Consider the following 27,455-nt stretch of genomic DNA (forward strand, 5'->3'; position numbering starts at 1 on the left):
CTTATCCAAATCCTAGACTATTTTCTGGCTGTTTCACTCATGACAGACAGACACGTGCCAAAGATTTCTAGCCCCACTGTTTCAATATGAGATATTCGACAAGTTAATACTGAATCGTACTGTCAACATGTTCTAATCTCCTGCTATATATTTCTCTGCCATGAACACACAGCCAATCCAAATAACAACATGCAAGGGTCAATATCACAGGGATTACTATAGCCTCTAATTGCCTGTCGATCAATTTAACTTAGGTAATGTGCACCAAAACATATGTGACAGCTGGGTTCAGCTGTACTTCAGAGATATAATAGCTGAAGGTGTAAGCCATGAATTCTAGGGGGTTCTCCTAGTCCTTCTGCAGTATTCCAGTTAAACCAGATACCAGGCCTTTTTGGGGGTTCATCAGTCTCCTGCCAACATTATGTAAGGTGACTGAAAAAGCCCCTACAGAATTTCAAAGCCAGAGTTCTCAAACCGTGATGCATTGATGAAAGGAAAGGAAAAAATAACTTGCATTTATAAAGCCCCTTTAATGTCCTCAGAATATCACATTCAATGAAGTATTTTTGAAGTGTAGTCACTACTGTTGTATAAAGAAAAAAAGAGACTTTAAATTATATTGCATTTTTCATGACTGCTGGACATCTGAATGTGCTTTTACAGCCAATTAAATACTTTTGAAGTTGTGGACATTGCTATAATGTAGGAAACATGGCAGCAATGTGAAATTGTCCAATTAAACTATTTCTGTGATGTTGATTGAGAGATAAATATTGGCCAGGACACTGTGGATAATGCCTCTGCTCTCCTTTGAAATTTAGAAAGCTATGGTCTGATAAGGGCAGGTCAGCATGGATTTGTTAACAGCAAGTCATGTTTAGCTAACTTGATTAAATTATTTGATGAAATTATGGAGAAAGCTGGTGAGGGTGGTGCAGTTGATGTTGCTTATATGGACTTCCAAAGGGCATTTGCCACATAGTAGACTCCCTGGCAGGATGAAGCCCATGGCATTAAAGGGGCAGTGGCAGCAAGGATACAAGTTTGACTGGGGAACAGAGCACAGAGAGTAGTGGTGAATAGTTGTTCTTCAGACTGGAGAGAAGTGTGCAGTGGTGTTCCTCAGGGGTCAGTATTAAGACCACTGCTCTCCTTGATATACATTAATGGGTTAAAAGCAAAATACTGCAGATGCTGGAAACCTGAAACAGAAAATGTTGGAAAAACTCAGCAGGTCTAACAGCATCTGTGGAGAGAAAGACAGAGTTAACGTTTTGAGTCCATATGACTCTTCTTCAGAGCGATGCCCCCATCCCAGCATGACTTCTTCACTGTTATGAAGAAGAGTCATACGGACTCAAAACGTCAACTCTGTCTTTCTCTCCACAGATGCTGTTAGATCTGCTGAGCTTTTCCAGCATTTTCTGTTTTTGTTATACATTAATGGGCTTGGGTACACAGGGCATAAATTCAGGGTTTGCTGATAACAAAATTCAGAAATGTAGTGAACAATGAGGAAGAAAGTACCAGACTACAGGAGAACACAGAAATAGGCAGGCACGTGACAGATGGAAATTTAACATCGTGACAAGTGAAATGGTACATTTTGGTAGAAAGAATGAGGAGGGGTAACATTAACTAAATGTTATGATTTTAAAGAGGGTGCAGGGCAGAGAAAGGGGGAGTATGTACACAGATCTTTGAACCTGGCAGGGAAAGCTGAGAAGCCTGTTAAAAAAAAAATGGGATCCTGGGCTTTGCTAATAGAGGCCTGGAGCACAGAGGTGAGGAAGTTATGTTAAAACCTTATAAAACCACTGGGCTTCAACTGGAGTATTTTCTTCACTTTGGGCACCACACTTTGGGATCAATGTCAAGGTCTCAGAGAGATGGTGCAGAAGAAATTTATTTGAATGGTGCCAGGAATGAGGGAATTTAGTTATGCAGAGGGCCTGGAGAAGCTGGGATTTTTTCCATGGAGTAGAGAAGGTAAGAGGTTTGATAGAGGTGTTCAAAATCATGAATGGCTTTGATAGAGTAAATAAGGAGAAACTGCTTCCAGCAGCTGAAAGGTTAGTAACCAGAGGACATAGATTTAATATGATTGGCAAAAGAACCAGAAGCAACATGCAATACCTGAAAGGGTGGTGGAAGCAGATTCAATAGTAACATTCAAAAGTCAATAGGCCTGGATTTTTGCCGGGACAATTTGGGAACCCTTTAAAAATGGCAGGCAGGACCCCAATTCCTATTTCTGGTAATTTTTGATGGAACAGGAGAAGGGTGCATATAGCCTGCCCACATGCAGCACTCCTGCCCTTGCTGGCTCCATTGCGGGACTGGGAAATTTAAGTGCCCCCGCAATCTTAGTGGAGTCAGGCCCCTTCAGTGAGTAGATGTGGTCACAGCCTCTCAGGATGGGGAACTGAAAACGAAGTCACCCTGCTCCTGGAATTCTTTCATTGACAGGCCTTGCAATACAAAAAAAATGTTCTTTCAGTTTCAATAGTTTGATGCAGTATTGTAAGTTAGATGCAGTGTTGTAATTTGATGCAGTATGGTAAGTTAGATGTCAGTTTACGGCAGTGATTATGGTCTGTAGTGTAATAATCTGAAGTATTTTAAATGCCCAAAGTCCTTTTAAATTGAAAGAAAACCTTCAATCGCTGTCAAAAGACTCCAGTTGCTCTTGGACTGCTTTGATTGACAGGATATCTATTACAGCTTAGGGGAAAAGAAAGGTTTTTCAGTTTAAATAGACTCCATTGTTTACATTTCCCAGGGTTTGTTATTATAGCTGAGCCCATGTTTGGCTGAGTTTCAAAAGGCCCAGAACAGTTATCTCAGGAGGAGGCTGTGTTCACATTTTGATTGACAGTGTTAAGAATCTATTAAAGGACTAGCTGTCTTTGATGTGGCTGGTGAAATTGATGCTTGTCTGTTTTTACAACAGATTGACCACTTGAGGGGATTTACATTTTTTGAATGTAAATCCCCTCAAGTACAAACAATGTCCTGTCAATCAAAGCAGTCCAAGAGCAGGTGGAGTCTTTTGACCGCTGCTGAAGGTTTTTTTTTAATTTTAAAAGGACTTTGGGCATTCAAATCACCTCAGATTATTACACTCGCAAAATGACATCTAACTTACAAAACTGCATGACTGAGAGATTTTTTTAAGCATCAAGTGTGTTTTGGTGAGGGCTCTATTAAATTGTTAGAAGTTTATTTTTTTTATTTCCACATGGTTTCTGGGGTCCACCCATGGTGGATACTGGGTGAATGGCAGTGGAGGATGGGGAGGCATGGAGGTGGCCTGGGGAGCATGGAGATGGCATGGGGATATCGAGCGGTATGGGGGGCATGGACCGGGAATGTGGGTGGGTGAAGTGTGAGGGGTGAGGGCTTGACATTCATTGTTAAAATTGGGCTGATATCCCAGTAAACGGAGGCAGGCATTCCAGCCTTTTGGCCTGACAACCCGCTAGCCTCCACTGTTGCCTCAGACCTGCTTCTGGAGGCGGCGGGCCCGAATCCACTGCACCCCCACCTCCAAAAATATGGTGGGCAGGGGCCTTTTTAAAGGAGACAAGTCTTCTGGGTTGGGAGTTTCCTGACTCAACCTTCCCACCTCCTCCATGAATATCTGCCCCATGGAGTCATTATAGCCCAGAAAGATGCCATCCAGATTATTGAGAACACGCTGACTCTCTGTAGAGCAACCTCATCAGTCCCATTGCCCCACTCTATCCCCATAGCTGTGCATGTTTATTTCCTTCAAGTGACCATCCAATTTCCTTTTGAAATTGTTGTAATATGCCTTTAAGGGATAATATGCCATCACTAGAACGGAAGTGTGTCATGTGATCCAGCCTCAGTTCCATTTTGGCCTTTGAGAAGAACACAGCACACACACAGCTCTGCTGCTGGTGTCTCTAAACTTTCTATCATTGTATGTGTGTTTTCATGTGCCTAGTTTAAATAACTGAGTGCACAACGTGCTTACACAATCCCTTATGAATGACTGTTGCCTTTATATCATTATGAAAACACAACATGGTGTTCAGCGGTGGAAAAACAGCCTGGCAGCAAGATTAAGTTCAAGTATGACATGGTGAACAGCCTTAGATTGTGCTACATGGCATGAGACGACCCTTGACATTTTGGTCAGATCGCAATGAGTGTGGAAATCAGTGTGGTGACTGCACAGAAAAACTTTGAAGACACGGGCCAGGATAGTGATCAAATTAAGAGCTGGCAAGCAGATGGATCCCTTGTGGTGAGATTGCAGTGCATAGTCTGTCAGTTCCATGAGTGGGACAGTGCATCCAGAGGACCAGCACTCGGTTAGCTCAGTTGGGAAAGGTGATTGACCTGGTTGTGGGCTGGAAGAAGGTCAAAGAAATATTGCCAGAATATCCAGAAAATTCCCCAGTTTGAATTGGGATGCAGCTGGCCTACTATCTAAATTCAAAACGTTTAAACAGTGTATAGAGCTATGGTTTCTTGATTCAGGTATATCTGAACCAGACAAGCAAGCCATAAAAATTCACCTTGCAATTGGGAATGAAGGTTTACATAGGCTGAACGCATCAAGGTTAACAGCAGAAGAGCTTAAAAATCCCTAAAAGATATGGACTACACTGGAAGACTGGTTCAGAATCAGGTTAAACTTCCATATTTATCGACGAGAGTTCATGTCATTTTGACAACAGCCTACAGAATCCAGAGACCACTTCGCCAGCAGTTGCAAAGAAAAGGGTACGTACTGCAGTTTTTCAAACGCAGATATAGCAGATAGAATTACTGAGTTGATGACTACATCCATACCCATGGAAGCATTCCAGAAAGATCTGTTCGACAAGCCCAAAACGCATAGCATCGAAGAGCTACTCAAGGACGGATGTAAGTATGAAGTGATTCTTGTAGGGACAAAGCTTACAGGTCCTAAGTACAACCCCAATTATTGACGTACTCACTAGAACACCCAAACTTAGCGAGACATGTCAAGGTGTGACCTTCTATATGCACCAAGGAAATGCTTTCCAGCAATCCTGCAAAGGCATGTGGCTGAAGGAGCCATTGGCAGTGGCAGTGCACTGGAGCAAAGGCTGATGAAGCTACAAAGAGCCGTGCACTGATCCAAACAGACTTTACACAACAAACAGGTACCTTCAAAATAAGAATGACCATCCAGTATCCCATCAGAAACAAAGGGCATGAGGTGATTGACAAACCAGAAAATGATGATGATATGCATGTGATGAGACGAAGAGCAGTGAACACATGTTTCACGCCGTCAATCTCGTGGAAAACATAGATACCGTCACACCATTTGAAGTTTTTTCCAAGATTCAAATTATCTGCCCTAAGAAAGTTGGTAACTACTCATCATTGTCCAATATTGACCAGCGACATGTGCCAATATACTACCCCTGCAAATTCTAAAAGACATGTATCCACAGACATGGAAGGCCATGGCAAAACCAACAACTGTGCAACTTTCAGCATACAACAGTTCACTAATTCTATGTACAGGATCCACAGTCCTGGAGTGCAAATACAATCAATCCTCCTGGGTATCACAGATGTTCGACATCATGGAGACTAAAGGCTCAGCGATTGTTGGTCTACTGGCATGCCATGACCTCGCACTGGTAACAATCCATGGAAAGAGTCGGACATCATATGGCAGATCAACCTCAGTAACTACGCCTATTGCCTCAGTTCATGATCTAACATTGAAATATCGAGAATGTTTCAACAAAATTGGAAGTTTCAAGGGAGCTGCAACATTACACTCGCAGGAGAATGCAAGTCCATCAACTGATCTAGTACATTTTGCACAATTCAAATGCCAGCAGCTACAAGAAAGAAGGGCAAAAGATTCTGCATTATAGAAAACTGTCATTGAATAATGGCATGATTCAATTCAGCATATCCACGAACATGTGAGACCATTTTCGCCTAATTGGGATGAGCTAGGCATCTCCTACGGACTCATTTTTAAAGGCAGGCTGGTCATCATATTCAAGTCTTTGTGACCTGATCTTCTTCAACAGCTTCATCACATACACATGGGCATAGATTGGACAAGAAGATTCGCAAGAGAGGCAGTCTACTGGCCGGATATGAATTACATTGAAGTTATTGTCAAGAAGTACGAGGCATGCAAGAGCACATGCCAAGTCAGTACAAAGAGCCACTGATTCCACATGAAGTTCCTACCCATCCTTGGTCCAAAATCACATCCAACCTCATGTCCATGGCACTGAATTCACCGTTGCCATCGACTACCTTATCAAGTGCCCCATTATTCGACAATTGTGCAATACATCAAGCACAGCTGTCGTGCACACCTCAAGTACTATTTTCAGTTTATTTGGTATGCCTAGAGAGATCATTACGGATGACAGTCCACAATTTATTGGTAAGCCATTTCAGTATATGTGTGAGAAGTGGGATTTCGATCACATACTTGTTCTCTTCATTACCCTATATCTAGCAGCCTAGCTGAATGGTTGATTCACACAGTGAAATCCCTAGTTCTCGAATGTAGACGGGCCAAGCAAGATCTACACATTGCAATGTTACATCTGAGAGTGACATCTTTAAGTGTAACAATTCCATCACTGACAGAACTCATGTTTGGCAGACCAGGGCATACCAATTTTACTACTCTTACCCATTCTACTCTCTCAAACACTAGAGAGCAACTTTTAAAACTGCAAGAGAAGCTGATCAACACGCACGATAAAAGTGCAGGTACAGAACTGCCAAGTTTAGAGTTGGGACTACAAGTCCACATTCAGGATTTGCACAAAAGGAACATGGCAACTAGCAAGATAACCTAATTTGCTCGGAACTAAGTTCCTGTGAAGTCATTACACACAAAGGGCAATGGTGAGGTGCAACAGAACAAATCAGATCTGCTCCAGCTCCTCAACCACCATACAGTCATATTGCATCTAGGACAAGATTCCAAATGCAACTAGGAACAGCATGCAAGAATGACAATCCCACAGATCACTGTGAGTAATTAAAGGAACTTCCAGACAACGTTACCATGACATATCTGGAGCAGATTACCTCTACACTTCAGAGACTCATAGATTCACCAGTCCCATACACTTCTGTAATGGTAACTAAACATGAACATGTATTGTAAAAAAATTCTACTTTTTTGGAAGGGGGGGAAAGTGTCTTTTAAAAGAAAGTGCAATGCTATAATACACCTTTAAGGGATAGCAGCATGACATCACTGGAAAGAAAGTGTGTCATGTGATCCAGCATCAGTTTCACTTTGGCCTATGAGCAGAACACAGCGCACAGAGCTCTGCTGCTGATGTCTCCAAGCTTTCTATCCACGTATATATGTTCTCATGTGCCTAGTTTAAATAAATGAACCAACAACATGTTTATACAAGCTCTTATGAGTGATTGATGCCTTTATATCACCATAAAAACGCAACAGAAATCATTCATCATCTCCGCTTCTACCACCCTGCTAGGTAACAAGTTCCAGGTCATTACCATTAGTTATGTAAAAAAGCACATGCTCACATCCCCTGTGCATCTTTTGCCCAAAACCTTGGGCTGGATTTTATGGCGTATCATGGCCCCATCTGCCCAGCTAAAAAGTTGGTGAACAGCCTGCCCAGGTGAAGAACGGCAGCCCCGCTGTCATTTAACGGTCAATTGGCTGTTAATAGGCTGGAGGCTGCCAGCCAATTCAATGGCTCGTAGCTCTTTGCCCCAGGTGTCAGCAGTGGCTACTGCTGGGACTACAGTTAGTCCCAAATGGAAATCGTCACTGGAACCGGATATCAAGGTAAGTTGGGTGGGACTTTGCTGGGGTCAGGCTGGCAGGGTCTGACAAAGGGGTGAGGGGAGTGGGGGGGGGGGGGGGGGGCGGTAACCATGTTTGAGACGACTGGGGAGGGGAGGGTAAAAGGGGAGTTGCGATCATGGGGGTCCTCTCTGATGGGCACAGGGGATCCACAAAGGAGAAGCCCCTGTTTCCCCACCCCCTTTCCCCACATCAGCCTGCCCAACTAAAGCTGCTGGGCTTCCCACACGGTGTGGGCCTCCCCCTGCTATGGGTAAAATACTGGTGGGGGTGGGATGAGATCTTTAAGTGGCCACATAACGGCCTCAATATACCCAAGGGTGGGCAGGCCACCCAATGCCTTCACTGCTCCGCTGTAAAGTTTCGAGACAGGTGGGTAGGTGGCATGAAGTCCATGTCCTGGATTTTCCTAGCCATCTCCTTCAAACCTGCCCTTTACATTTGTGTTGTCAATTCCTTGTACAATAAGCCAATGGGAACAGCTTTTCTTTGTCTATCCTATTCAAACATAATATAATCTGGTACAACTCTTTCAAATCTCCCTGCAATCTCCTTAGCTCCAGCTTCTCAAAACTTACTTCCCTGCTTTTGTACTCAATACCTCTATTTATGAAGCCCAAGATCCCATATGATTTGCTAATTACTCTTTCAATATCAAGTGTCATTGACCTGAAATGCTACTTTCCACAGATGTTGCCTCACCTGCTACGACTTTCCAGCATTCTCTATTTTTACTCTCTCAATGTGCCCTACTACCTTCAAAGGCTTATAGACATGAACCATCATGCCCCTCTGTTTTGGCACACTCTTTAGAACTGTGCTATTAGGTCTATATAGCCTCACCCTATCTCTTCTGACAAAATGCATCATCTCACATTTCTCTGTATTAAATTCCATCTGCCACTTTTCTGCCCATTCTGTTGCCTATGTCCTGTTGTAGTCGATTGGTATCATCCTTACTGTTAGCCACATCTTCAAGTTTGGTATCTTCAGCAAATTTTGAAATTTTGTATCCAATATCCAAGTTATTTTTGTATATTTATCAAAAAAAGTGGTCCTAGCAGTGAACCTTGGGGAGCTGTCTACCATCGTCCAGTCAGAAAAACAACCATGTACCACAACTCGTCGTTTTCTATCCTTAACCAATTCTTTTATCCAAGTTGGTACTTTGTCAAAAGTTTTCTTACAATCTAAAAAGCAAACCAAGCACTAGGCTTTATTTCTAGAGGGATAGAATTGAAAAGTAAGAAAATTATGCTAAATCTGTATTGAACTTCGGTTAGACTACACTTAAGAGTATTGTGTGCAGTTCTGCTCACCATATTGTATTAAAAAAGGCACTATAAGGGTGCAGAAAAGATTTACAAGGATGATACCAGAAATGTGTGGTTATACATATCAGGAAGAATTGACAGGTTGGGTCTCTTCCCTATTGAAAAAAAGGCTGAGGCGTGATCAAATAGAATTCTTTAAAATTGTGAAAGGTTTTGATAGAGTGGCCATAGAGACAATTTTTCTGTTGTGGGAAGAGCCTAACTAGAGGCCATCAATATAAGATAGTCACCAAGAACGCGAATAGGGAATTAGAAGAAACTTTTTTACCCAAAGAGTATTAACAATGTGAAACTATCACAGGGAGTGGCTGAAGCGAATAGTATAGATGCATTTAAGGGGAACCTAGATTATTATTAGAGCGAGAGGGGAATAGATGGTTAAGATGGGAGATTTAGATGAGAGGCTCGGGTGGAGCATAAACACCAACTTGGACTGGTTGGGCCGAATAGCCTGTTTCTTTGCTGTATATCCTATGTAATCATGAAATAGTATTTTTTTTTACCTGAATAAATACCACTATGCAGTCCCATGGTTTGCAAATAATTGTGGCAACGTTCTTTGTGTTCTTCAAGTGAGCTGCGTTGCTTGTAGCTTCTCCCACAATAGCTACATTTGTGAGGCTTTCCAACTACACACAAAAAGGAAGAGGTCTTATAAGAATATAGAATGGGCTTCATATTTTATAACTTGTTATCAATATTTGTGTTTTATGAGAATGTGCACTTCCATCTGCTTCATGCAATATTTAAGCCATCACTGAACTGTATTAGATATACATCTATTGATCCTGTGGTCTGTCTGATGAAATAACTCATATCATAAACACTGGGTTCCCGAGCTACCAACCAGTTATCATAAAAAAGCAAAACATTGCTGGTGCTGAAAATTTGAAATAAAAATGAGAAATACTGGAAATACTCAGCAAGCCTGGCAGCATCTGTGGAGAGAGAAACAGAGTTAATGTTTCAAGTTAATGACCTTTTGCCAGAACTGAAAAAAGTTAGGGACGTAACAAATTTTAAGCAAGTATAGAAGCAGAGAAAGGCAGGCTAAAGAACAAAGGAGAATGTCTGTGATAGGGTGGAAGGCCAGAGAAATTACATAACAAAAGGGATGATGGTGCAAAGTCTCGATTATCATCTTCTTTCACCTTGTACTATCATCCTTATTGCCATTTTCATGAATTGGATCAGGTTCAATGAGATACTAAGGAAATTGTCTTTGGTCCCTGCTACAAAATCTATTCCCTTTAGCTATTAGCTCCGCCTCTCTCCTTGGCAACTCTCTGAGGCTGTTTCCAACTGTGGTGTCATTATTGACCCCACGATTAGATTTTGATGACATATCCAGACCATTATTAAGTCTGCCCATTTTCACTTGCATAACATTTCCCAACTCTCAGCTCATCTGTTGCTGAAACGCTCATTCAAGCCTGTGTTCTTTCTAGTTCTGTGCAACCAATGCCTCTATGCTCACTGACTTCCATTGTTAAGCAAAACCTCGAGTATAAAATTCCCAAATCCTTGTTTTCAAATTCTTCCACAGCTGCTCGCCTCCCTATCGCCATAATTCCTCCAGCCCCACAACCCTCTGAGATATCTGTGCTTATCTAGTTCTGGCCTCTTGAATATCTCTGATTTTACTTGCTCCACCAATGGTGGAAATGCCTTTAGCTGCGGCCCTAAGCTCTGAAGTCCCCTCCTAAAACACCCTGCCTCTTTTCCTCTCTTTTCTCCTTTAAGACACCCATTAAAAGTTACCTCTTTGACCAATCTTTTGACCATCTGACTTCATACCTCCTTATGTGGCTTGGTGTCAAATTTGCTTCATAATGAGCCCGTGAAGCACCTTGGGATGTTCTATTATGTTAAAAGTGCTATATAATTACAAGTTGTTGTTGTTAAAAGTAAAAATAAAGTTAAAGCATACAAATGAGTAAGAAATAATCTAAAGTAATTGTCAAAATAGAGAAAGCCTATAAAAGTTAGATTTGGAAGTAAAGAAAATATGGGAAAAATGGACAAGAGGCAAACCAAAAGTGAAGTTATGAAACCTTAAATTTTGATTTAAATATTTTAAAGCATTTAAATTGGTAGTATAAAGTTAATACTGCAGTATTAAAGTTATTCCTGACAATTTAGTACAATTAATGATATAACATGTTAGAATTTGTTGAACAATCTTTGTATGTATGAGCTAGATCAAAAAATCACCCAAAAACTGACCAGACCCCGGGGAACCTAAAATCCAATAATATCAATGAAGAACACTGTGTGGGTCGCACCTGTAGCAGCCTGTGGTGCTGTATGCCCCAGGGGAGTCTAAGTAAATCTGCATTGCACCACTTTCTCCCCTACAGTTTTCTACATTCCTTAATTAATCTGTGTTTCACAAGTATGGAACAAAAAACACTACCTACAAACTACAACATTATACTAAACTTGTTAGAATTTCAATGCTGAAGGCTATAGAGGAGCAGATATTGAAGAATACAACAGAGGCTGTGCAATCTTATTAGTAACATGTTCTATTTAAGAAAAATCAGAATGAAAACCAAATATCAGTCTTAATTGAAACCTGCAACATAACTCAGGCAACACATTACTTCTTTGGAAAGGAAAACAATAACATTTATATCGAGTCGTTCATATCCAGAGAATACATTTTGAGCTGACGTTATTGTTGTTATACAGGGAAATGCAACAATTGATTTGAATACTGGAATATCTCATATGGAACAAGCAAAATGATGACTAGTTGATAGACTAAAAATTAATTTCCTCCTGCTTTTGCGTGTGAGGTCACGATTTACGATTTTCCTACACCTGGTCCTATTGAGGCAGGCAGCACATAACATCATCTGTCTTCTAAGAACTAATAGGGAAAAAAAATACTCTATATTACCCACTACCTCAATATCACTGTCCATCTTGAAAATGTACACTTACCTCAACTATGCACTTTGCCTCTCCAAATCCAATACAAGCTTTTAACTTCCCAACTGCAAGCTACCCCAATCTGTCAAATACTCACTGTCCATAATATTTCCTACCTTAAACTAGTTATTATCCATTCCAAATGCTACCTGCTTAACACTAAACTGTAAAAGTCTATACCCGCCCTATACATTCTTTCCTCCTCTAACTGTACCACACAGTCTCCCATATGGTCACAAAACTATTGTAACCTCCCAAACACCTCCCATTGTCAACATCACAATACAACCACTTACAGATTGAAGACCATATTCTCCAATTTATCACAATCTGATGGGAGATACTCCAGAGTACATCTTTCATATTTCAGACATTGTAATCCACCTGCAATTTTGATCTGATGGTGATCCCTCCTGAATTTAGATTGTGCAGTTAATTACTAGGCTTTATGTTTATGATGATTCTATTGGGCATGGATGATTGATATACATGCTGAATTATAGCTTTAAATATAAAATAAAATTAAAGTTAGCTTTCCAGAATTCTTTTTGTTTTAAATCTCCAATTGGTAAGTGCACAGATGACTGTGGAACTGAGTTACAAAGGTCAGGAAGCTCTTCGGCTCAAGATCTCTGTCTGTGTTGAGCTATCTGGCCTCAACTGGGATTGTCCAACTGATCTAATTGAATGGCACCAGAAATTTGGAGAAGACAAAGAGAAAACTACATAAATAATAGTCGCACTCAATGAATACCTTACAAGCCTAGGACTTACTGTTAGTGGCATTTGTGGATGCCTGTTTATATGACATTTGTTTACCTGCTATTTTAATGGCAGGTATTCCCTCTGTTAAAATGATGATCAAAAGAATGTGGTGTGAACATGCTAATCATTCCTCTGCTAGCATTAGCAACACTAGTTTCTGGTTTTCATTTTATGAGTCTGTTATTTGGTGAGTAACTTGGTGCACACATTGTTAAAATATATACCCACCAGAATGAGTCCGCAGATGACCTGTGAGTGCATCTCGACGGCGGCAGGCGTAGCTGCAAAGATGGCACTTGAATGGCTTCTCACCAGAGTGCAACTTAATGTGGCGAAGTAGATTGCCTTTCTGAGTAAAAGATGCGCCGCACTGACTGCATTGGAAGGGGCGCTCCCCTGCAAGACAGAGTATATTTGTTAGCAAAAAAACAATATATTAAGCATGGAATTTCAGAAAAAGATGTATCTTTGTTACTGTTCTCTAATTTCTGCCAGCTGTAGTTTTGATATAACATGAGGCATTCAGACTAAACCTGCCAGTTTCTCAACGCTTCAGTGACTGGGTCAATTTGATCTGAAAAATCTAATTTTTTTTTAAATCGAAATGGCACATCACAATGAAGATTCAAACTCATTTAAATAGAGTGCCTGCATCATTGTGTGTTAAGAGCTACTCTTCCTGATCAGCAGTTTCAGAATAAACAGATTTGATTCTGAATGTTGTGGCATTTTGTTTTTTAATGTGGCTTTTCAGTAGTTCTTAAAAAAAAAGAAATGGCAATGAATAAGAAAAAAAAGGAAACTTATTAAAAATGCATTTCAGGATCTCGTTTAATCTCTGCATCACATTCTCATTTTAAATGTGAAGCACTTTGCTATTCCAGTTATGATTTTTTTTTTGGAAATGGCATGCAAAAATGCGGCATAGTAAAATCCAAATGAAATGATGAAGGTAAAAAACAGAAAAAAGCGGTGCCTGTTTTTACCAGTGTGGCTACGTTTGTGCACCATGAGGACATTTGGGCCAATGCAAATTATTCCACAGATATCACACTTCAGCTTGCCATTTGGAAGTCGAATGCCACCAACTCCAGAAAATGCTTTGTTGCCTTGGCCATTGTGTGATCCGTTCAATTTAGTCCCAGAAGTATCTATCATTCGTAAGTCTTCAGCACACTCTTCACCATTTGTGTCACAGGCTCTCCCATTCTCTTCATCACTCGGAGTTTCTATTTTAATAGAATTTGCTGAAAGAAAATGAAACACAAAATATAACAGATGTGGACATGATACCAAAATAGTGACAATATAATAATTTTATATATGAAGGGGTGAGATGAGGAAACACAGGTTATCTATGGGAACAAGAACAGGCTATTCAGTTCCTTAAGCCTGTTCCAACATTGAATGAGATCATGGCTGAAGTGTGAACTAACTCCATGTAACCAGCTTTGCCTGTCTCGATATCTTTGGCTAACAAAAAAAAAAGATCAATCTCAGATGTAAAACTAACCTAGTATTAAAAGCCATTTGTGTAAGAGTTCCAAACATCTACTGTCCTTTATTGTGTAGGGGTGTTTCCTAATTTTACTTCTGAAAAGCCTGACTTTTAGGCTATGTCCCCTCATCTTACAATTTCCAACCCTGTTGTAATAGTTCTTCCTCTATCGACCCTATCAGCTCCCTTTAATATCTTGAAAACTTTGACCAAATTACATCTTAATCTTCTAACTTCCAGGAAATACAACCCTATTTTCTGCCATAACGTTTGTAATTTAGCCCTTGGAATCTAGGGGCCTTGCTGGAAAATCTATGTTGCACACTCTGAGGCCAATATAGCCTTCATAAGATGTGCTGTCCAGAACTGCTCACAGTACTCAAGGTAGCATAACTTCTACCCCCTTGTATTCTAGCCCTCTGGATATAAAGGCCAACTCAAGCTTATTTCTCTCCTGTTCAATGCTATGAAGAATGGATCAGTAATTTACTCATGACATCTGTATAATTGCCCTAGGTTGCTTGAAAGATTCCAATCTTAATTAAAAACCAATCCAATCAAATGTTGGACGACCTATTCTGAGATAGAAAACACAAGATACTACCTGAAACCTCATCCCGCCCATGGCACCCCTCCCATCACCCCACCCTGCAGAGGGGACAAGTAGGCCGCACTGCTTTACCTGTCATGTATGCTTGCATATTGACAGGCCTGCCCGCCAATGGGTTAATACCAGTGGTGGCGGGATGAGGCCCTTAAGTGGTCATTAATTGGCCACTTAAGGGCCTCACTAGATGACGTAATCAGAGGTTTCATTAATCAAATAGAAATTTTTATTAAAATTCATAAACATGTCCCAGCTCATGTGACACTGTCACATGAGGGAACATATCTGAATATTTTTTTTCTGTTTTTCACTGTTTCATAATGAAATTAATCTCTGTGCCTCAGGGAGATTGCTGCACTCACATGCGCGAAAGAGTGCAGGCCCCGACTCTCCCTCCTCCCCCTGCCCCCACAGGTAGCACTAAGCGCTTCCATGTGCACGTCACGCTGGGCGGGCCTTAATTGGCCCGCCCACATAATATGGCAGCGCGCAGCAAACGTTAGCGGCAATCGACTCCGCGCCAGCCAGTGCCCATTCCCGACCAGCCTACCCGACAGGGGGAAAATTCTCCCCCTGGAATTAGGGTCCTGGTGGGGGTGGGGAGTCTTGCCTACCATGAGTTGCTGGCCAATCAGAAGCTAGCAGCTGTTATGCTCAGCAGCACCGCAGGGTGGCTGCTGCAGGTAAAACACCTGCTGGAGTCCAAGGATCACAGAGCGACCCAGGTCATAGGTAAGTAATGTGAGGGGTGTGGGGGGTGTTCACGAGGTGGGGAACATGAGGAGAAGGGTGTAGGAGGGTTGACAGAAAGGGCAAGGGGTGGCTGTCAGTGGGCCCCATCCTTCCTGATTTTGAGTACCTGGATCAGACACTGAGTGGCTTTGATTGAGAGGCATCCCTCCCATCACCCCACCCTGCAGAGGGGACAAGCAGGCCACATCACTTTACCTGTCATTTACGTTGCATATTGACAGGCCTGCCCGCCAATGGGTTCATACCAGTGGTGGCAGGATGAGGCCCTTAAGTGGTCATTAATTGGCCACTTAAGGGTCTCACTAGGTAACGGGGTGCAAAAGTCAACCATGGGGTTTCCTACCCAGAACTTAATCCTGGCAGAGACGGGAAGGCAGTCAGGTTCCAGTATGCCACCACCCCATCTAATGATATACCCTCCCCGCCTCCAAGCTCGCTACCAGTGACAGCAGAAGATTCCGCCTCACTTAGGTAGCTACTCAATGGCTTTAATGAGTAAGTATTTGATTACACAAACTGGGTATTCCTTTTTATTCATGGGATGTGAGCACTGCTGATAAGGCCACCATTTATTGTCCATCCCCAACTGCCCTTGAGAAGGTGGTGATAAGCCACTTTCTTAACATAGAAACATAGAAAATAGGAACAGGAGTAGGCCATTTGGCCCTTCGAGCCTGATCCGCCATTCATTATGATCATGGCTGAACATCCAACTCAATAGCCTGCTCCTGCTTTCTCCCCATATCTTTTGATCCCTTTCACCCCAAGAGCTATATCTAACTCCTTCTTGAAAACATACAATGTTTTGGCCTCAACTACTTTCTGTGGTAGCAAATTCCACAGGCTCACCACTCTCTGGGTGAAGAAATTTCTCCTCATCTCAGTCCTAAATGGTCTACCCCGTATCCTCAGACTGTGACCCCTGGTTCTGGACTCCCTCACCATCCGGAACATCCTTCCTGCATCTACCCTGTCTAGTCCTGTTAGAATTTTATAGGTTTCTATGAGATCCCGCCTCATTCTTCTGAACTCCAGCGAATATAATCCTAACCGACTCAATCTCTCCTCGTATTTCAGTCCCACCATCCCAGGAATCAGTCTGGTAAACCTTCGCTGCACTCCCTCTATAGCAAGAACATCCTTCCTCAGATAAGGTGACGAAAACTGCACACAGTATTCCAGGTGTGGTCTCACCAAGGCCCTGTACATTTGCAGCAAGGCATCCCTGCTTCTGTACTCAAATCCTCTCACTATCTTGAATCACTGCAGTCCATGTGGTGTAGGTACACCGCAGTACTGTTAGGGAAGGAGTTCTAGGACTTTGCCCCAACAACAGCAAAGAAACTGTGATATAGTTCTAAGACAGGATTGTGTCTGGCTTGCAATGTAACTTGCAGATGGTGCTGTTCCCCTGCACCTGCTGCCCTTGTCCTTCTGGTTGACAGTGGTCATGGGTTTGGGAGTTGCTTTCAAAGGGGCCTTGGTGAGTTGCTGCAGTGCATCTTGTAGATGGTACACATTGCTGCCACTGTGTGTTGGTGATGAAGGAAGTGAATGTTTAAAGAGGTGAATGGGGTGTCAATAAAGCAAGCTGCTTTGTCCTGAATGTTGTTGAACTTCTTGAGTGTTGGAGCTGCACTCATCCAGGAAAGTGGAGAGTATTCCATCACATTTCTGACTTGTACCTTGCATATGGTGGACAGGCTTTGGAAATCAGGAGATGAATTACTCATTACAGAATTCACTGCCTCTGACCTGCTCTTGCAGTTACAGCATTTACATGGTTCATCCAGTTACGTACTGATCAATGGTGATCCCTAAGCTGTTGATAGTTGGGGATTTGAGAATGGCAATGTCATGAAATATCATGGGAATGTGGTTAGACTGTCTCTTGTTGGAGATAGTTATTGTCCAGCACTTGTGTGTTACTTGTTACCTATCAGCCGAAGCTTGGATATAACCCAGGTCGTGCTGCAAGCATACATGAACTGTTTCATTATCAGAGGAGTTGTGAATACAATTAAACACTGTGTAATCATCAGTAAACATCCCCACTACTGACTTTTAGATGAAGGGAAGGTCATTGATGAATCAGTTCAAGGTGGTTGGGCCTAGGAATTTACTCTGAGGAAATCCCTTCCGTGATATCTTGCAGCTGGAATAATTGCCCTTCCAACAACCACAATCATCTTCCTTTGTGCTTGGCATGACTCCAGCCAGTGGGGAATTTTCCCCTGATTCTCACTGAATTTAATTTTACTCGGGCTTTTTGACGCTAACTCAGTAAAATGCTGCCTTCATGCCAAGGGCAGTCACATTCACCTCACCTCTGGATTCCAGCTCCTTTGTCCATATTTGATCAAAAGCTAGAATGAGGTCTGGAGTCAGGTGTCATGGCTGAACCCAAACTTAGCAGCGGTGAACACTGGTGATAAGTGCTGTTTGATAGCACCATCAATGACCCCTTCCATCTCTTTGCTGATGATGGGAGTAAACTCACGGAATGGTGATTAGCAAGGTTGGACTTGCATTTTGCAGATAGGGCATTCATAGGTAATTTTCCACTTGTCGTAAGTGCCTGTGTTCTAGCTGTACTACAACAGTTTGGCTAGAGGCACGGTTAGTTCTGGAGCATGAGTTTTCAGCACGGCAGTCAGGATTCTATTGGGAGCTGTAACCTTTTCTGTATCCATTGCATTCAGCCATTTCTTGATATCACACGGAGCGAATTGAATTGGCTGAAGACTGGCATCTGTAATGTGGAGGACCTTCGGAGGAGGCTGAGATGAATCATCAACTCAGCACTTCTGAATGAAATGGTGGTGTCAACAGCACTGGATGTTTTTGTGAGTAAGGAACAGCCACAAAAGATTTTTTTTCCTTAAGTTGCAACCATGACACTTTTAAGTGAGCAACACAACTAATTTTGTAATCTTCTGCTCTTAGCATACTCTGCTGCTCCACTTATTCTACATGAAAAGGGCTGAGTTCAGCTAGTTTATCTGCAATTCCTGTTGGCATATCTTTGAAAAAGAATGCCTATGACTCCAGCTTGTTTTAGGTTGATGCTGCACTTAATAATAAAATGAATTAATAATGAAAACTTCATTATGAAAAATAATTGAAAATACACCAGTAATGATTACACTTTGAAACTAAGTTACATCAGCTTGTAAGCCCTGATGGAGATATAATACTTGAGAACAGGAGAAAAAAGGGTCTCTTCCGGGCAGCTGCGTTTAGCGTATTTAAAGATCTTTTTCCACAATTCATCAAGTCAGCTCCAGCTCTAAGTTATGCCACGATGTAGAGTACTTTATACATTTTATAAATGGAAAACAATTAATAAAGCTTTCAAACCATGGCTTTTGGACCACGTTTGTAGCCCCAGCGAAAGCATGTGCAATAGAAGATAGAACAACAACATTTTTACTGCCTTATCTTATTAAATCCTGCCATTCTTATGGTTTTGCATAATAGCCTTTCATCACACTGCTACCTGTTAAAATATTACCATCAGATTGACAGTCTTCAATTTGCATATCCAATCACATAAATTTAAACTCAGTTATTCGATTAATTTATACCCAGAATTTTAACCTATCTTTTGCCTTTACATACTGACTGATCCATGATGTCTTTACACTATGTTCTGCTTTATGTCACATTTCCAATGTTTAAGGATAATATGGCAAAAATTAATTTGTCTCTTTGAATAATTTAAACCCATAGATTGTTCACTGCTAAATGAAGCAAATACAAGTTAATTATGATTAAAATTGGATGTACAATGGAACCTAAATCAACTGTTTTTCACCACACCGATGGTAACATGCAGCATCCTTCCTGCAAGCAAACCTTAAATGAAACTTCAATTTAAACAAACTGCTATTACAAGTTTCCATTTTTTTCAGATTTTGGCTGAAGCTCTGTAAAGCCAGATTCAGGAACATCAGCATTACAACAACTTGTAGTTATATAGCACCTTTAATGTAATAAAACACCCCATGTGCTTCACTGGAGATATATGAAGTATAATTGGACAATGAGCTCATAAAGTGATAGATAATAGAGATGACCAAAAGCTTGGCCAAAGAGGTAGTTTTTAAGGAGAATCTTAAAAGAGGAAAGAGAGGTAGAGAGATGGAGGGGTTTAGGGTGGAAATTCCAGAGCTTAGGGCCTAGGCAACTGAAGGTATGGTTGGCAATGGTGGCACAATTAAAATCAGGGTTGCCCAAAATGCTAGAATTAGATGAGTGCAGATATCTCAAAGGGTAGTGGGGCCGGAAAAGATAACAGAGATAGGGAGGGCAAGGCCATGGAGAAACTTGAAAGCAAGGAAGAGAATTTTAAAATCAAGATTCTGCTTGGCAGGGAGAAAATGGAGCACAGAAATGATGGGTGAACAGGACTTGCATAAATAAGGACATGGGCAGCAGAGCTTTGGATGACCTCAGCTTACGGACCATGAAATATGGGATGCCAGCCAGGAATTAGTTAAAATAGTCAAGTCTAGAGGTAACAAAGGCATCGATGAGGGTTTCAGCAACAGATGAGCTGACGCAGGGGCAAAATTGGTCCATGTTACGGAGCTGGAAATAGACAATCCTGATGATAGCGCATGTATGTGGTTGGAAACTCATCTCAGGGTCAAATATGTCATTATGAACTTGAGCCTCAGGAAAAAAATTCTTGATAGCTTTCACACAACTGTAATAATGATGCCTGACTGAAATTTAGTTTAACTTGTGTGATAATTTTGGGAGGCTTTTTAAAGTAACGGCACCATGTCTTCGGAACTTTTTTTTAAACAGCTGAAAACTTCTGTCTACCCCTGAAAGACATTAATCAATTAATTTAAAAACTCTAGCATACTTCCACATCTGTACATTTGTGTGTTTGTGGAGGAAATGGCCTCACATGGTACAGTAATATTAAAGAGGCCATTTCCTCCTCGGTTTTGTAAAGCGGTTACAATATTAGTTTGATTAACAAGGTACTAAGGCTCTAAAAAAGAGTTGCACACATGCCAGACCTTAATAGGTCAAAGGTTTGTCAGTTACAAATAATGTGCTAGCTGTTATTTATCTCTACACTGCTCCTCAGTAATGTAATAGATAGCACTGTCATCCATGCAGGGACTCCACCCCAATAATTTAATTTACAAAGAGAAAGCTCTGTATGAAGAACCCTAGATTCCACAAAGAAAACTCCATTTTTTTTCTGTCACCACATCTACATGAATCAACACTGGTCAATTTTAAAGATGTGGGTTAATCAGCAGGGAGATCGCAGATTCACGACATGTCAATCATCTCTCTCCATCTGTATTCTAATAATCTTCAATCCCAACCAGATATTTATCCGGCTCTTTATTCTGACGGACTTCATTGGAACAAATCCTTTTTACTCAAAGTCTATTTTCAAAGATTGAATCATTAACATTTTATTAAATCACTCCATAGCACTGTTTGCATATTATCGGACTTAACATGTAGTTTCAGCAAGTATTCAGTTTTTGTTAAGCAGAGCAAGTGTTCAAAATCTGTAATGTCTCAACTGTATTGAGGGATTTATGACTATCACTGAATTTTTGGGCTCATTGTTTGAGACCAAATATCCAAGGACAAATAATCAAACCACTTCAGAATTCTTCGATCTGCTTGACATTTTGTTTTAGTAAAAACTGCCTGTTTAGATTTTTCATCAATTTACTATCAGGAAATAATGAAGAAAACACTGCTCACCCTAAAATAGATGATTTTTGTATGTTCATCAACATAAAATGTATTTTTATATCAGTGATTTACTGTTCCATTAAAAATAAACACACTGAAACATGCAGAACTTGTCAATAATAAATGGTCAACCAAACTGATGATCAGTTTTTGAGTGGTTAGCCAGTTATGTATCACATGGGGATCTATATATAATTAGTAACTATAAAAGTAGACTCGGAAGGGGTCACCCAAGACTGTTAATAAGCTGACAGCAGCTGTTCTATTTGCAGAATAGTGAGATTAGATGGTTATGGAGTTGCTAAAATGTCCTTTTGCTCAAAGTTCGTACAGGGAGAATTAGTGCAACACAAGATTAATAACTTATAAAATGACTGGCAAATATAACATGCTTTGGTAAGGAACAATTATACTTTGAAAGAATGTTATTGAAAACATATGTTGTGTCATTCATCCAGTATATAAATCATACTTTCAGGTTCTTGCAGGGACAAACATTCACAAAAAAAATAATTTTTGAGACGAAAGGGCAGAGATTTAACATCTAAATAATCCCTGATATACAGTGCTTTGAACATACTGATGCATATCAATATGTCCATCGGTTGAGTATTTGTGTGAGGCACAACATCAGACTGGGAAGTTATGTTGAGGCTTTAGACGTACGGGTGAGGGGTGGGGGGTGCAATCATCACTTAGAATACAGTGTGCAATTCTGGTGGTCACACTTCAAGAACCTTTAGGGAGAAGGCAGATAAGAATGGTTGGCCATCTGAAGATGAGGTCTGAGGAAAGATGAGAGAAACTTCAGAAACAATTTTACGAATGTGGATTATTAGTGGGAGTCTCACCCACTGGTAGTGCATACTTGGAAATGGCTGGGGGGGGTTGCCTATGATTTTCCAATGCACAAAGCTATCAGCCTAATAAAACTGACTCCTTATTTCACATAGTCTAGAGAAAATTCTCTCTCATTTAGACTGCCCTTTATTTCCAGTTAGGTGGAGCAAGGAGGAATCTTTAGACTATCCACCTCACACCCACTACCTCAACATGATGGGACATCTCTAGGTTCGTTCCAGGTTTTTGCAGCATATTATTCTTTTTACACCCACTCTCGGCTTAAGCGGAACTCACGCCAGCATAGAGGTCCATTTGCGCCACAGGGAGCAGAGATCCTTTGAAGAGGATTTTCTGTGCAGCCTTGCTGGGCCTCCTCTCCATCATACTGATATATCTTCTCTGGCATTGCAAAAGACACTATCAATGGTTTTTGGGACAGGGTATCCAGCTTAGGGCTAGGGTGGCTAAAGATTCCACTGTGTTGCATAGCAGACCACCAGGAATTTCAGCCTTAGTACGTATTAAAGGGAATTTCAAAGAAGTCTATAAGGCATTAAATGAAAGAATTAAATTAAATTCATTCAATGAATTTAAGTCAGAATATAATTTTAAGGTCAGTAGAAGAAGACATACATTTATGAAACACCAATTCAATTCCGATCTTGGAGAAACAAATCTTTAGTAAAAGAGTAATTAATAATGGTAATGCTCTCTCGGTGGAATCCAAGGCATTGGGAAGTTCATAATGTAATTCAATGCTAGTTTTGATGAGTTCAATGGGCTGAAAGACCTATTCTTTCTTTGACATCTTCTTACAATTCTGTGATGTGATTATCTAAAGACAGATTGGTATTTCAGCTGCTAATAAAATTCTTTCCATTTTGTAGATGTTCAACAAAAATAGCAATGTAGGTGCCGTGGATTATTTTCTTCATTGCTGCCTTTACTGCAGAAAAAAGTTGAAAAGCTTCTTATCCAAGGAAACTGCCAATTTCAACAACTCAATTTAGGACAACTATCACTACCACATAATTGGCTTTATTGCTTACTGCTTTATTCCCTTTGTTAATGCAGATGTGTAGACCTCTTCAGAGAGGTGTTATGTGATAGAGTACAAAATCAAATACATACATCTATATTGAATTTGACCTGCCATGAAAATATGGTGCAAATTATGACAGATACATTGATATTGCATACCAGGTACAGTGAAATCCTGTTACGTTCCTAGAAATTGTGAGTTTTAAAAGTTTCTTATGCTTTATCCAGAATATTTTCTAAACAGGGTGACTTTGAAACTTCACCCAAGCATATTTTTATCAAGCATTGCCAATAAGATTTCTGATATCATGGCTGTGTAACTTGACACTGCTGCATCTGGACTGTTTCATGTACTAAGTATAAATAGTACAGACTTGTAAATATCTGGTACTACTGAGGTAAAGGGTTTTAGTTTCGATCCTGCTGAATTCCTTTTAGAGAATATATTTGACAATCATCTAATATATGTATAAAAGAAAGCGGATTTTACAGACAGTGGGTGGAATTTAATGGTTGCAGTGGTGGGCCCATCCACTGGCTGACAAGCCAGTAGCAACCAGGCCGCATCCATTTCTGGGGACCCCAGTGGGATTAAGTCCCAAGTAGATAGCACACTGGCTGTTGTCAAGCTTCCCAGCTCCACCAGGCGCAATTTCCCACTCGGTTCCTTGGTGTGGGGCTGGATATCCAATTAGAGGCCAGCAGCTCTCCAGTTCTGGAAGCAGCTCTGGGAGTGGTGGCCACTGCCAGCACTGCAGTGGAGCCTACGGGAAGAATTGTGGCTCTAGCCCCTGGACCAAGGTGAGTGGGGAGGGGGGATCACTGGGGCCTGTCAGGTAGACCCTGGCGAGAAGGGTGGGGAGTGGGAGGGTCGTTTTCCTATGTTTCTATCATAGGTGCCTCTGTTTGGCACAGGGTGCTGGAGAAAGAGGAATTTCACCCCTCAGTAGGCTGTACGCTTACTCACCAGAGCTTAGCTCGCAGGTCGTCCACCTGACATGGTCCCCACCTGGTGCTGGCAGAATGCCAGTGGAGGCAGCATGATGCTCTTAAGTGTCAGTTAAGGGCCATATAAGAAAGCAATTAAGAAAGCAATTAGGAGAGCAAAGAGGGGATATAAGAAAGCTCTGGCTGGTAAAAATAGGGAAAATCCCAAGATATTTTATAAGTATATCAATAGGAAGAGGATAACCAGGGAAAGAGTCGGGCCCAACAGGGACCAAGGGGGCAATCTATGGGTGTTGAATGAATACTTCACGTCCGTCTTTACCCAAGAGAATGAGGATGAAGGTATCGAACTTGGGAGAGAGCCTGCGAGGTTCTTAAGCAAATTGATATAGGGAGTGACAAGGTATTGGAGGTGTTGGCAGGCTTAAAAGTGGACAAATCTCCAGGTCCGGATGATTTGTGTCCCAGACTGCTGAGGGAGGCAAGGGAGGAGATCGCAGGAGCTCTGACCCGAATTTTTAATTCCTCTCTGGCCATGGGGGAGGTGCCAGAGGACTGGAGGACAGCTAATGTGGTTCCACTATTTAAGAAGGGTTGTAGAGATAAGCCAGGGAACAACAGGCCAGTGAGTCTCACGTCACTGGTAGGGAAACTATTGGAGAAATTTCTGAAGGAGAGTATCTATCTCCACCTGGAGAGGCAAGGTTTGATCAGGGATAGTCAGCATGGCTTTGTCAGAGGGAGGTCATGCCTAACAAATTTGATTGAATTTTTTTGAGGAAGTGACCAGGTGTGTAGACGAGGGTAGTGCAGTTGATGTAGTTTATATGGATTTCAGCAAAGCCTTTGACAAGGTCTCACATGGGAGACTTATAAAGAAGGCAAATGCACATGGGATACAGGGCAATTTGATAAGGTGGACTCAAACTTGGCTTACTTGTAGGAAACAGAGGGTAATGACAGAAGGATGCTTTAGTGACTGGAAGCCAGTGTCCAGTGACGTACTACAGGGATCTGTGCTCGGTCCCCTATTATTTGCCATTTATATAAATGACATAGATGACTATGTGGGGGGTAGGATTAGTAAGTTTATGGAGGACACAAAGATTGGCTGGGTGGTTAACAGTGAGGTTGAGTGTCTTGGGCTACAGGAAGATATAGACGGGATGGTCAAATGGGCAGATAAGCGGCAGATGGAATTTAACCCTGAAAAGTGTGAGGTGATGCACTCTGGAAGGAGTAATTTGACAAGGAAGTATTCAGTGAACAGCATGGCACTAGGAAGTTCTGAGGAACAAAGGGACCTTGGCGTGTGTGTCCATAGATCTCTGAAGGCGGAGGGGCATGTTAGTGGGGTGGTGAAAAAGGCATATGAGACACTTGACTTTATCAATCGAGGCATAGATTACAAAAGTAGGGAGGTCATGTTGGAGTTGTATAGAACCTTGGTGAGGCCACAGCTGGAGTACTGTGCAGTTCTGATCACCACATTATAGGAAGGATGTGATTGCACTGGAGGGGGTGCAGAGAAGATTCACCAGGATGTTGCCTGGGATGAAACATTTAAGTTATGAAGAGAGGTTGGATAGACTTGGGTTGTTTTCGTTGGAGCAGAGAAGACTGAGGGGCGACCTGATAGAGGTGTACAAGATTATGAGGGGCATGGACAGAGTGGATAGGGAGCAGCTGTTCCCCTTAGTTGAAGGGTCAGTCACGAGGGGCATAAGTTCAAGGTGAGGGGCAGGAGGTTTGTGGGGGGTTGTGAGGTAAAACTTTTTTACCCAGAGGGTGGTGACGGTCTGGAATGCTCTGCCTGGGAGGGTGGTGGAGGCGGGTTGCCTCACATCCTTTATAAAGTACCTGGATGAGCACTTGGCACGTCATAACATTCAAGGCTATGGGTGGGCCAAGTGCTGGTAAATGGGATTAGTTAGGTAGGTCAGGTGTTTCTCACATGTTGGTGCAGACTCAATGGGCTGAAGGGCCTCTTCCGCACTGATTCTGTGATATAAGGGCCTTAACTAATTGGCCTTTGGGCAAAAAAGCCATCCTCGACCCATCCCAGCCAGGGCTTAATCAGGGAGAGAGGGGTGTTGAGAAAGTTACGGGATATCCATGCCACACCTTCCCATCCCATTATATGCTTCCACTGCCTCCCAGCCCACTTCTGGAGGTAGCATTGAATCCTGCTCAATATGATGTATGATCTCTCCCTTAGTGAGAAAGTCATAAGAAAATTTTATATTGAAATAGTTCAGGGCATATTTCATTGATTCATAGCTTTTTGTTATCCATGGATATTAAGGGATATGGGACAAAGGCGTGTGTATGGGGTTAGGTCACAGATCAACCATGATCTCACTGAATAGCAGAACAGGGCTGAGGGGCTAAATGGTGATTTAGCGATAGGAATGCCATTGAATGTCAAAAGGGAGAGGATCTAATCATCTTCTCTTAAGATAGTCATATTCCTACACTTTAATGACAAATAGCATTTGTGCCACACATCAGCCCAAGCCTGAATGATTTCCAGGTCTTGCTGCATGTGGCACAGGCTGCTACCTTATCTGAGGAGTTGCAAATGGAATTGGACACTAGGCTTTCAGCAACCATCAACATCCTCGAGGTTACCACTTACTGAAACATAACTGGACTAGCCATATAAATACTGTAACTACAAGAGCAGGTCAGAGGCTGGGAATTTTGCACTGAGTAACTCACCTCCCCTGTCCATTATCTACACAGCACTAGTCAGGAGTGTGATGGAGTACTCAACACTTGCTTGGATGAGTGCAGCTCCAACACCACTTAAGCTCAGCACTATCCAAGACTGTTTGATCGGTACCCCATTCATCACCTTAAGCATTCACTTTCTCCATCACTGACTCACAGTGGCAGCAGTGTATACCATCTACAAGATGCATTGCAGCAAGCTGATCAAGGCTCCTTGATCTCCTTGATCACAGCATCTTCCAGACCTGTGATCTCTGCTACTCAGAAGAAGGGTAGCAGACCCATGGGAACACAATGACCTGCATGGTCCCCTCAAAGCCACACACTGATCTTGACTTGGAACTCCAGAACTAGCTATGCCCCTAGTCGAGCTGTTCAGTACAGCAAAGGATGACAAAAAAACAATTA

The 27,455-nt window shown here is 41.7% G+C and overlaps 1 protein-coding gene across 7 annotated transcripts in view; it reads right to left on the reverse strand.

Moving 5' to 3' along the window:
• ikzf1 (IKAROS family zinc finger 1 (Ikaros)) overlaps window positions 1-27,455 on the reverse strand; it is a 126,742-nt gene that overhangs the window by 7,611 nt on the left and 91,676 nt on the right. For 3 of the 7 annotated variants that reach the window (XM_078538630.1, XM_078538632.1, XM_078538631.1), the window contains 4 exons: window positions 13,872-14,132; window positions 13,114-13,281; window positions 9,687-9,812; window positions 518-586 (listed from right to left, as the gene is read on the reverse strand). In XM_078538630.1, the coding sequence (XP_078394756.1) occupies window positions 518-586; window positions 9,687-9,812; window positions 13,114-13,281; window positions 13,872-14,132 (624 nt within the window). The remainder of the gene's footprint in view (window positions 1-517; window positions 587-9,686; window positions 9,813-13,113; window positions 13,282-13,871; window positions 14,133-27,455) is intronic. The other 4 variants (XM_078538635.1, XM_078538636.1, XM_078538633.1 and 1 more) reach the window with 2 other exon arrangements.

The sequence above is a fragment of the Cetorhinus maximus genome, chromosome 3, assembly GCF_964194155.1.
Source record: "Cetorhinus maximus chromosome 3, sCetMax3.hap1.1, whole genome shotgun sequence".
Classification (NCBI taxonomy): domain Eukaryota; kingdom Metazoa; phylum Chordata; class Chondrichthyes; order Lamniformes; family Cetorhinidae; genus Cetorhinus; species Cetorhinus maximus.